Source organism: Lynx canadensis, chromosome X, assembly GCF_007474595.2.
Source record: "Lynx canadensis isolate LIC74 chromosome X, mLynCan4.pri.v2, whole genome shotgun sequence".
NCBI lineage: Eukaryota > Metazoa > Chordata > Mammalia > Carnivora > Felidae > Lynx > Lynx canadensis.
In genome coordinates this window covers 113,600,931-113,612,372 of record NC_044321.2, presented here as the reverse complement: position 1 = coordinate 113,612,372, position 11,442 = coordinate 113,600,931, and the positions used below count along the sequence as shown (strand labels likewise).

The following is an 11,442-nucleotide window of genomic DNA, read 5'->3' as shown; positions in this document are numbered from 1 at the left end:
ACTACCTCACACTATGTATAAAACTTTGATTCAAAATGGGTCAAAGACCAAAATGAAAGCGCTAAACCTTAAAACTCAGAGAATTATGAACACATAGATGTAAAACATTAAAAGTATGAAACTGTAGGTGTTATTCTTGTGACCCTGGGTTAGGAAATGGTTTCTTAAATATGACAGCAAAAGCAGAAACAACCAAAAAGAAAATAGATAAATTGGACTTCATCAAAATTAAGTATTTTTGTGCTCCAAAGGACACTATCAAAAAAGTGAAAACATAACCAGTGGAATAGGAGAAAATATTTGTAAATCATATATATGATAATAATTAGGATGAGTACGCAGAATATGTATTTCTAACAACTCAACAATAAAAAAGCAACCCAATTAAAAAATGGGAATTTCTGTAAAAAAGATATACAAATGGTCAATAAGCAGAAGACAAAATACTCGCCATCATTACTCATTAGGGAAACACAAATCAAAATCACAGAGATCTACCACTTCATGCCAACTAGGATGACTACAGTTGGAAACAGACAATAATAGGTGCTCCTAGGAATGTGGAGAAATTGTAAAACCCATATTAAATGCTGGTGGGATTACAAAATGGTATAGCCGCTTTGGAGAAACAATCTGTCAGTTCCTCAAAATGTTAAACATAGAATTCCATGTGACCTAGCAATCCCACTCCTAGATATAATCCAAGAGAATTGAAAACAGGTGTTGAAACAAAGCTTGTGCATGAATATTTATAGCAGCAGCATTTATAATAGCTAAAATTGGAGATAGCCTAAATGTCCATTAATTGATGAATGGAGAAACAAAATTTGGTACATTCTACAATGGAATATTATTCAGTCACAAAAAGGAATGAAGTGCCGATATATGCTACAACATGGATGAACCTTGAAGGTATTATACTAAGTGTAAGAAGTCAATCACAAAAGGGTATGTATTGTATATCATTCCATTTGTATGAAATGTCCTCAATAGGCAATCCATAGAGACAGAAATTAGTGGTTTCCAGGAATAGGGGGAAGGGGAGGGAGATGCGGTAATGGGGAGTAAGTACTAATGGGTACAGAATATCTTTTTGAGGTGATGAAAATGTTCTGGAATTAGACAGTGGCGATGGTCGCACAACTTTGTGAATAGTGTACAGATACTGAATCGCCCAAATGAAAGGGTGAGTTTTATATGGTATGTTAATTGTAACTCAACAAAAAGGTAATTTTAAAAGAGCAACCCAGATATAAATGTTTTGTTAAGGAATTCCAAAATTTTCTGAATATGGGGATCACTGAAGGATTTTTGAATAAAAAAAGTGGTAAATGAGATTTAGGTTTCAAAAAGACAAACACTAACAGCAATGAGAACAGGTTAGAAGGAAGAGAGCCTGTAAGAAGGGTCATCTAGGAGTCCATTGAAATAAACATGGCAGGCAAGCAGGGCCTGAACTAAGGCAACAGTAGCTGAAAAAGAAACAATAATCTGGAGAGGTAGTAGAGGAATGTATCTTTTTCCAACTGTACTGACCTGAGTTACCACTAAGGTAAATGTTTCAGGATAGCCTGTTTTCACTGATAAACACAGTTTTCTTATCAACTGTCCAGCAGAATTAAAGCAACATAACAGAATTTATAAATCCAATGATCTATATTTTACAACAGGATGTGAATGAGTTTACGGTTCTTACAGTATAAATTACTGTTTCCAAAAGAGCATGATTTTACAATAGTATCAACAGTTGTTTTTCATTTTCACCGTAACTTTTCCAGAATAAATGCTAATTCTATTTGTTTTAAATTATGTTAGTACTCATTGTAATAGAGCTGAGCAATATAGAATGAAAGAGCAAAAAGATTCCTTAAAACTTGGCATTGACCTTTCTGTTCTTTTCACCTTCTATATGTGTCTGTATACACACACACACACACACACACACATTCATATACACATAGGTTTTAAAGTATTTGTAAATGGCATCATACTCTACATGTATCTGTGAATTACTTTTACACTTAATAAATCCTATCAGAACTTCCCCTCCTAAATATAAAGAAAATATTAGTTTTAACCCTGCATTGTAGCTCATATAGGGATATAATTTATTGTAATTTATCTAAGTCTATCTCCTTTGATAAACAGTTTGACATTGTTGCTCTTGTTGTTGCTGTTGCTATTAAAAACTAAAAGAGTAATCCCAGAATCTTTCTTTTTTTTATTTTTCTAATGGTTATTTATTTTATTTTTTTTACATTTAGTTTTTAAATATAATTTATTGTCAAATTGGCTAACATACAGCATATAAAGTCTGCTCTTGGTTTTTCGGGTAGATTCCCATGGTTCATCGCTTACATACAACACCCTGTGCTCATCCCAACAAGTGCCCTCCTCAATGCCCATCACCCATTTTTCCCTTCTCCCCCATCCCCCACAACCCCTCAGTTTGTTCTCTGTATTTAAGAGTCTCTTACAGTTTATTTATTTTTGACAAAGAGAGAGAGAGCATGTGAGCCGAGCAGAGGCAGAGAGAGGGAGGCACAGACTATGAAGCAGGCTACAGGCTCTGAGCTATCAGCACAGAGCCTGACGTGGGGCTCAAACCCACGATCTGCGAAATCATGATCTCAGCTGAGCCGAAGTCAGATGCTTAACGACTGAGCCATCCAGGCAGCCCTCTCAGCGTCTTTTTCAAAGCTCATACTAGTTCCTGCAAGTACCCCAGTGTTTGTATAAAATGGGGATGGGATCACAGAAGTTCAGAGTTGGAGGGGACAGGGGGAGTTGTTCATTCTAAGAGCTATTTTTTTTAACGAAAGAAAAACCTGTAGAGGTACCCGATAATGAAAATACTTCAAATTACAAACAAGGAAGCAAAGATCTATGAGACATGAGCAACCTGAACGAGGCACTACTTTCAGAGGCAGCATGAAATTTATCAAAAGAGCACTGGACTTGGGGTGGGAATTCCTGGCCCAGATTCTGACATTTTCTAACATGGGCAAGTCCTTGAGCATCTCTATCCCCAACTGTAAAAGGTAAATAAAAATCCTTGTCCACTGAGTTGGTGTGAATCTCAAAGAAGAAAATGAATACAAAAGTGACTTTTAAAGTGTTAAATGATGTTCACATGTTAATTAATATTTTAATGTGTTGAATACCTTTTATCCTGACACTCCAAATCCAGGATCAGTATCTTTCTACCAGAACATGCAAGTCTATAACAGTCAATCTTACATTCCTATTTTACTACACAGTACCTAATGAAGAAAAGGAGAATGAAGTTAACATTCACTGACTACAAGATAAGCTACTAGGCAGTTTTTTCTTATATTAGTCCAGAGATGTATTTATTCCCATGATATAGGTATAGAAGTGTTGTGTTGTGTTGTGTTGTGTTTTGCTTTGCTTTGTTTTAGTAGGCTCCACATCCAATGTGGAGCCCAATGCAAGGCTTGAACTCACGTCCCTGAAATCAAGACCTAAACTTAGATCAAGAGTCAGATGCTTAACCAACTGAGCAACCCACGCACCCTAGTACAGAAGTTTAGAGTCAAGTAAGTTGTCTGGGGTTGGCAGAGCAAATCGGTAGCAAAGCCACAACAGGGATCCAAGTCTTCTGATCACCAACACATTCTCATTGAACTCAAACTTTAAGAGCAATCCATTCTCAACTCACAATAAACCCATCCTTCTATATATACTTGTCCACTTCTTCAAAGGTCCATTTTCTGATACTAACTTCTACGTCCCCAACTTTTATTCCAATGAATAACAGATTTGTTTCCCTTTTCTATATACATATTGATCAGATTTCTACACAAGCAGCCTCTCTACTCCACAGGTGTCTAAAACCCTTTCGTTTTTCTTCTTTCTACAAAAGGGGAAAAACAGTTGTTTCCAAAACTGATAGTACAATTGACTTTATTTTTGAAACACACATGTGTGCACACACACACCTACACACACACACCTACACACACACACACACACACACACACACACACACACACACCTGTAGTGAGAAAATATTCTAAGTCATTAATATTTTCATTTCCTTTCAGGTTCTTCCACCCCTAGAGTGGAGTCTTTTTCAATACCTCTCAAAAGTTAGCTTGACACTTTGTGGGAACGCAGACTACCTCAGGTGACTGAGACATCAGAACTACTGAGCAGTGGGGTGAGAACAGAAAGTACAGAATGTTGACTCTGAAAATAATATCAGAAATCATCTAGGTACATTCAGGTACAATGAAAACAAGAGAGCGCCACTGAAATGACCCGTGAAATGTTAAAGCAAAGGTGTAGGGGGTCAGATTTGTCTCATCTCCAGAAAATGGGAAGTACACAAGGTACGAGCCACCAATGTTGAATTATTTGTGCCAGAGAAAATGATTTTGGGACTGGACTGAAAATGACAAAAGAAGGCTGACTATGGTTACTGGGGAAGAGCAGCATTACTACAGAGTAGACAGGATCCTGAAGCATCCTTGGAACCCTGCCACCGGGATGGGGGGGGGGGTGGCAAATAACACTTCCTAGAAAAATATTGCCAGAAACAGATGTGACTTCATATCACTGACATGAAGTATCATACTATCTCATATCACCCTCAACTTTAAAAATAAAAAGCAATCATTGCTAAGCAACAAGAGAAGAAATCAGAGATATGAAATTCAGGAATACGCAGGAGTCAGTAGAAGCTAACACATGAGCTGCTAGTACCCAGCAGAGACATAGAAGAAAAACAAAACTATCACAGAAATGAAGCCAAATTGGAAACAACACAAATAAACATGGATACTCCTGAAACCACTGTAAAAACATACAAAACAGGATTGAGAAAAGTAAGCAGAATGAAATAAAAATGAAGAAAACATTTCTGAGAAAATTTAAAATATTAAGGGCAGGTACAAGGGGGGGGTCAACATAAATATCAGTCTATATTATATGTATTCAAAGAAATAATTAAGATAGTTTTGTATAAACAAATCAGGCCTTGAACATACATATTAAATGGTCAAACCAGGTTCCACAAAATATAACAAATAATAAATAACACTCAGATATACCATGTTCCAATGTAAAGAAAAAATATCTGACAACTCAATAAAAATATCAAATCACTTATGAGTGAAAAATATTAGGGTGATCTCAGACTTCTACAAAATAACATTCAATGCTAAATGTTGACAAATTAGTGAAAGAAAACTATTTGCCTTCAAACACTCAGGGAATATAGTTCTGGGAGGTTTTCAGGGGTTTTTTTTGTTTGTTTTGTTTTGAAAAAGAAACAACTACAAAGTGGGGGGGGGGGAAACCTGGCTAACCAAAAGGAGTTGTGAAAATTGAACAAGATAATAATTATTTCTTTCATTTATCAGATATGTTAAGATTATAACACATGTAGGGATCATGGTCACAGAAAAATATGTAAATATTTCAAACATGGACGACATAAAAACAATGTAACTTACAAAGTTGATAGGGAAATAGAATTAGTGCATATGTTCAGTTCCTCATCTTTCATGGCTGAGAGTCAAAACAGATCATTCGTATCTGAAAAATAATAGAGGTATATACACTATTTAAAGGTATAAACACTAAGAGAAAGAATGTAAGCATATAAACTGGGAAGCACAGAAATGGGAGGAGAGAGTGGAATAAATGGAAACATTTTAAACCTTTTCACAATGACCTGAAATATCATAAAGAAAATAAAAAGGCAAGTGACAAACTGGGCGTAAGTATTTACAACATGTATCACAGATCCCTCATAAATAAGGAGCTTCCAAAAAATTGAGAAACATCAAAAACCCAAGAGAAAATTGAGCAAGGATATGAAAAAAATAAAGCAAATCCAGAATATAAGAAATTCCATAGGACAAATGACCCAGTTTCCTCAACAAATAAATTATAGGAAATAAAAAGCGCGGAGAGAAACGTACCAATTAAAAGGTTAAGAGATATAGAAAGCAAAGGCAACATGCTGACATTTTTCGAAAATGGATTCAAGCAAATAATTTAAAAGACCTTTTTATTTATAATTTAGAAGATATTTGATTATGGATTATTAAATGTTAGTGAGTTATTGTTAATTTTAGTACATGTGATCATAGTATTATGGACTGTTTTTAGAAACTTTATCTGTCAGAGGAGTATGCTGAAGTATTGATGTATCTGGGATTTGATTTAAAATATTCCATGAAAACTATAAGAAAAGGGATAAAGGAAGCAAAAATATTGGTAGGTTTTGAATCTGGAGATGGGTTTAGGGTACTCATTATACTATTCTCTCTACTTGTGTGTATGTTAAAAATTCAACATACATTTGAATGCACATTTCTACAAGTCCCATATGGCAATGCAATTATCTGTGCCTAGGGAACAGATAAATCAGAAATATCACAATTATCTCAATTTCCACTGAAATATAATTGCCTTTGCTTTCCTTTACTGGTATTATTTTTTTTTTAACTAAAGATTTAAAATGAGGCACAAAAACAGTCACGTGACAGTTTTTATCTTGCGCTGACGGGTTGACTCTGAATTGGCTGTTCGATTCAATTAAACTAACTATATAAAGAGTTTGGCTAAAATATAAGACTTGCAGTACTGCAATTTTGCTGATGAAATACTTCCATCATTTAGAGAGGGGAAGGGAGAAAGTATGTAAATGTGGTGAATAGTAACATGGGAAAAATAAATTTGTTATTGATCACACCTCAGATACCAGCCCAAGGGGAGAAAGGGAAGTACACATGTCTGGCTATTCTGAAATCCCCTTCGTAGTACCTCAGCCCCCCACCCCCTGCCGCTCCATGAACAAATCTCACCATGCTATTCATGATGGCTTCAAGCAAGCTATTGCCCATCCCAGGGTAATTGCATTGTTTTTTTGTTTGTTGTTTTTTGTTTGTAAGTCTCTGGAAACCAGAACATCTGAAGATTTAAAAAAATTCCTAAGAGGCATTTCAGACAGGAGAAAGAAAAATGCAAAGGGAATAATCAGAGCTTCATTAAGGGAAGTAGGGTGGTTACCAGCACTCTCAAAGGACAGCAACCAATTCATTGTATCTACCTTTAAAACTAAATGATCATCAGACTGTAAGGAATATACTTGAACAACTCAGTAATGCAAACCACCAGACACGTTAAACACAACTTTAACAAAATTCGTATTTCAAAGCAAATAAGAAATATGCTTTATACAATTATCTCACCCTAATCACCCATCAAGGAAAACATTTTCAGGACCTTGAATTCATGCTCCTTTATTAGCTTTAATTGCTTTAAGAACCTAGAATTTTTTCTTTGGAATTCATTTGTTAAAAAACAAGTGTTCCGCTAATTTCAAGATGTCTCCTTCTCTTCTGCCTACTTCCAAATTGCTGAGGTTTTTACTACATTGCAACAGCAGAAAATAACCAAATACAATGTGCATAATGTATCTCTAGCTTCATATACCATCCTGCAAAACACAGCAACACAAAATTATGAGATAGCAGTGTTTACCTATTCAAATGATTAAAGAAATCTAAAATACAACGGTAGATTTTTCATGATTAAATGATTATGACCTTTAATATGATTAATTTCATTTCCTTGGTCGCATAATGTCAGTGACCATTTTAAGGCCAGCATGACCAAGATGAGAATTCAGGAGTCTTAAGTTCCTATATGCTATTTCAACATTTCTACCTAGTTTTAACAATTTACATCCAAGTGGTGCTTTTATCTTCAGACCTGTTTATTTATTTCCCCATTCTCTTCTGCTCTGCTTTATGCCACTGTCATGAACTTCATCCTAGGTGGTAGAGTCCTTGCAAACAACTGTGCTTTTCTTGCAGAATCTGCCTCCCAAGGCAGCCAGATTCTCACACTTCTCTACAGCTCACAGAACAACCTGCTGTTCCATCATACAGGAAGGACATCACCCCCCATACACACCCATACACTCAGAGCAAGCTCATGTGCATACCCGCATACACACACACACGCGCGCGCGCGCCCAGGACATGTGCATTTCAGATCTCAGAAATTCCTTGGCCTAGCTTCCCTGGCTGCTACTCAGAGAGCCGTTCCTTCCCCACAGAGCATATGCTCACTTGGTTTGCTGCTAGGGAATAGATCTCATCTACTCACGTCTTCAACTTCCACACCAAAAAATTTGCTCCCGGATCTAATCACTGTCCAGATTCTTTCTGGACCTTATCTGTAGCTAGATATCATCCCAGTTCTGGCCCAAGGCACCAAAGAAACAATAACCTGGAATCCTAACAGGGCAACAAGCACCTTTCATTCACCACTGTAGCATTAACTCCTCTCAGTATATCTGGACCACTGATAATTACGAATGAGTGATTTGTGGTCTTCCTGGGTCCTTTTCCTAGCTTTCAGCTCTTGCCCACCACTTTCTCACATCTACTCCCAGTTTGGGCTTCAACGTCCTTTGCTAAGCCATATCCATGCATTCTACCCTCCAGAAACAACATTCCCGGGCCAGAGAAATCACTCCTGCCCTCAACTTTACCTGTTTACCAAGTAAACTGGCTGGCCACCTCTTAGTCCCACAGAGTAAATGAGGTCTCAACCATTCTCTCATTTCTATTCTCCCTGAGCCTGTTCTGTACCTGTTCACCCCTGACGTTTTCCTACTAAAGCCAAACTCACAGCAAAACACCTGCTCTGAAAGTTAGACTTCCGATCCCGAGTCTGGGAGTTAACAGCCCATGTTTAGTGAGTGCTCACCATGTGGCAGGGACAGGTGTAAATACCTCATGGGTGTGATCTCAACAAATCCATACATGTGTGGAGACCAGTATGATGACCAGTATCTCATTTAACACACATTGTGCGGTTTACCAGTACAAATAAAAGCATAACCAGCCTCAAAAGGTCTTATGCAATAGGGAAGTTTATTATGTAAATTAGAGATCTTAAGGTAGGGCTGGCTCCAGCCATGGTACAATGAGTACATTTGGGCAGATACAGAGGATTCTGAACCCCTCACATCCTCTTCAATGTTCCTGGTTGGCAGAGGTAACCCCCAAAAACCGCACAACCAAACCTCTCTAACATTTCAATGAGTTTAATGAGCACCCGCCCCACTCCCTCAATGCCTCTGAGCCCTCCAGGTCCACAAAGAGGTCCCAGCATAGCCCAGAGAGCAGTACGAGGTCTCGTTCAGGAGACAGCCAAGGATCTTGCCAATTTCTATAGGTAGGAATCTGGGACACATGTATGGGTGGGGATTCTAAGAGTGTTCACCTGGGGTGATGAAATGTTCCGATCATGCTCTATTTACTATGCGTACCCTCACCTAGGATTTAGGATTTAATGTTAGCTCAAGCACTTGAAAGGGGGCTTTAGAACAATGTGCTACCTTGTTAATCAGTCTGAACTCAATAGCACCCCACAGGCAATAAGGATTAAGGGGCAGAATTTCCCTGGTGGTGTTGAGAGAACTTAAAGGCTCTGGAAGATAGTAACATTGTATGTCTGGATTTATGCCTATTGTCCCATTCTAATTATTAATAGTGCCCCCTTTCACTCTCAAACGTGTTCCAGTTTGGGACAGTGTGCCACCTGCCAAACCACCCCTTACCCATGCCACCCTGGAGGCCCCAGAGGACACTCACTCCCTTTGCCAGGGCTTTAAGAAATGCCTTGGTGGGGAGAGTACCAGAAGCCCTATACAAAACCCTGTGGGCACTGTCCTCTGTAGCCTGGAGGTGACAGTGGTGAATACTGGGATTGAACTAGGTTTCCTGATCTCGGTGGTAGTAATGGGAGTCAGAGTGAAACTGGGAGAGGCCAATGATAGCACTTAACCATTAAAAGACACTCCTTTCTTTTTTCGTAGTGCTTGATATTTATTGAAAAGAACGTAAACGCTTTTTCCAGGTGGTATTGAGGAGCTGGGCTGAGTGCCTGTTTTTGTTTGTTTGTTTTGTTTTTGGCATTTTTGTCCAAATGCACACATCTGTGGGACTGCTGCAGTTTTGAAAGAAAAAGGACAGCTGTGCAAAACTGGTGCATAGGAGAAAAGAAATGTCAACAATTTGGCTGCCAGGCACGTTAGGCTCCTGCAGCAATCTGGTGGGGCAGGGGAGGACTCTGAGAGTAGGTAGGGAACTAACCAGGTTCAAAGACTGGCCCCTTCAGGGGTTGGTGAGGTGTCCGAATCAATGTCCGAGGACCAACTCAGGCATCTTCTAGGTCGGTCCTTGTTTTCAAGGCTGTGGTCTGTCGCTGGAATGTGGTGGATGGTGGTGAAGTGGCAGCGTAGGTCTCTGGGCAGATGGAGGCCTTGCAGTCGGCAGGGCTGTGCGTAGTCTCACCAGTTTGTAACAGGGGCCTGCCCTATAGCCGGGGCTCAGGACACAGTCCAAATTAGCAGGGCAGGGTCCTAGGGCTGGCCAGAGAGGGTGGCGGCACGCTTCAGAACGAGGCCCCAGTGGCAGGTTAACTGGGGTACAATTCCTGGAACAAAGGCAAGCACTACGGGGGGCGGTGAGGAGGAGAATCGGAGGGCAGGGGTAGGGAAGGGGATCGGAGGGCGAAACGGAGCTTGGCGGCTCCGGGCCGGGCGGGGGAGGGGGGGAGAGGATGGCGGCGTGCAGGGCCCTCCCCCCTGGACCCGAGGGTCTCCCGGCCTAGTAATCATCTTCTTCGTCGTCGTCGTCGTCTTCTTCGTCGTCATCCCAGCCAAAACACTGTTTCATCTCATCGAGGAAGGCCCGGTAATCACCTAGGATGGGGCTATCCATCTCAATGTAGGGCACCACCCACTCCTCGGCTTCCCCGGTGAGCAGGCTGATTAGGAATGCCACCTTCATGGCGTCGTTGCAGAATCGGTTCTCGTTGACGAGCATGTAAGACGCCGTCTGCACGATAAACTCGGGGAGCCGGGAGCTCTCGCCGCTAAACGTTTCGGGGAAGGGCACCGGGCAGCTCGGCGGACGTACCTGGCGCAGCAGGGTGGCCCTCTCGCACACCAGCAGCCGTAGCTGTTCCATGAGCTGGCTGTTCTCGATGCTCAGCGCGCGGTGCCGCATCAGGAGCGCGTGCAGCAGTAGCACCAGCTCGTCCACCATGGCGAACGACTTGGAAGTGCAAGGTTGAGCTCGGCTCGGTTCGGCTAAGGTGCGCACCGAGGCCTCGCAGGAAGTGCGTGTCCGCGGAGGCGCACGGGGGCCAGGGGCGGAGGGCGGTGCGCGCAGGGCGGTGCGCGCAGGGCGGTGCGCGCAGGGGTCCGGCGGCTGCGCAAGCTCCGCCCGCAGAGCCACTGGGGCGGCCGGCGCGCCGGCGCGGCCCGGGTCGGGGGGCGTGGTCAGGGAAAGCCACCGACTCCGCGTGGGGGCGTGGTCAGGGGGAACGGGCCGAGCCTCTGGGACTCGGTCTGGGAAGGGGCGGCCGGGGTCGCCGAGCGGCGGG

At 41.2% G+C, this 11,442-nt stretch overlaps 1 protein-coding gene across 1 annotated transcript; it reads right to left on the bottom strand.

The window, feature by feature from the left end:
- Positions 1-8,902: 8,902 nt before the first annotated feature.
- On the bottom strand, positions 8,903-11,206 carry LDOC1 (LDOC1 regulator of NFKB signaling). The gene has a single exon (XM_030306221.1). The coding sequence runs from the start codon at positions 11,100-11,102 to the stop codon at positions 10,662-10,664; it is 441 nt and encodes a 146-aa protein (XP_030162081.1). The 5' UTR covers positions 11,103-11,206; the 3' UTR covers positions 8,903-10,661.
- Between the last annotated feature and the right edge of the window lie 236 nt (positions 11,207-11,442).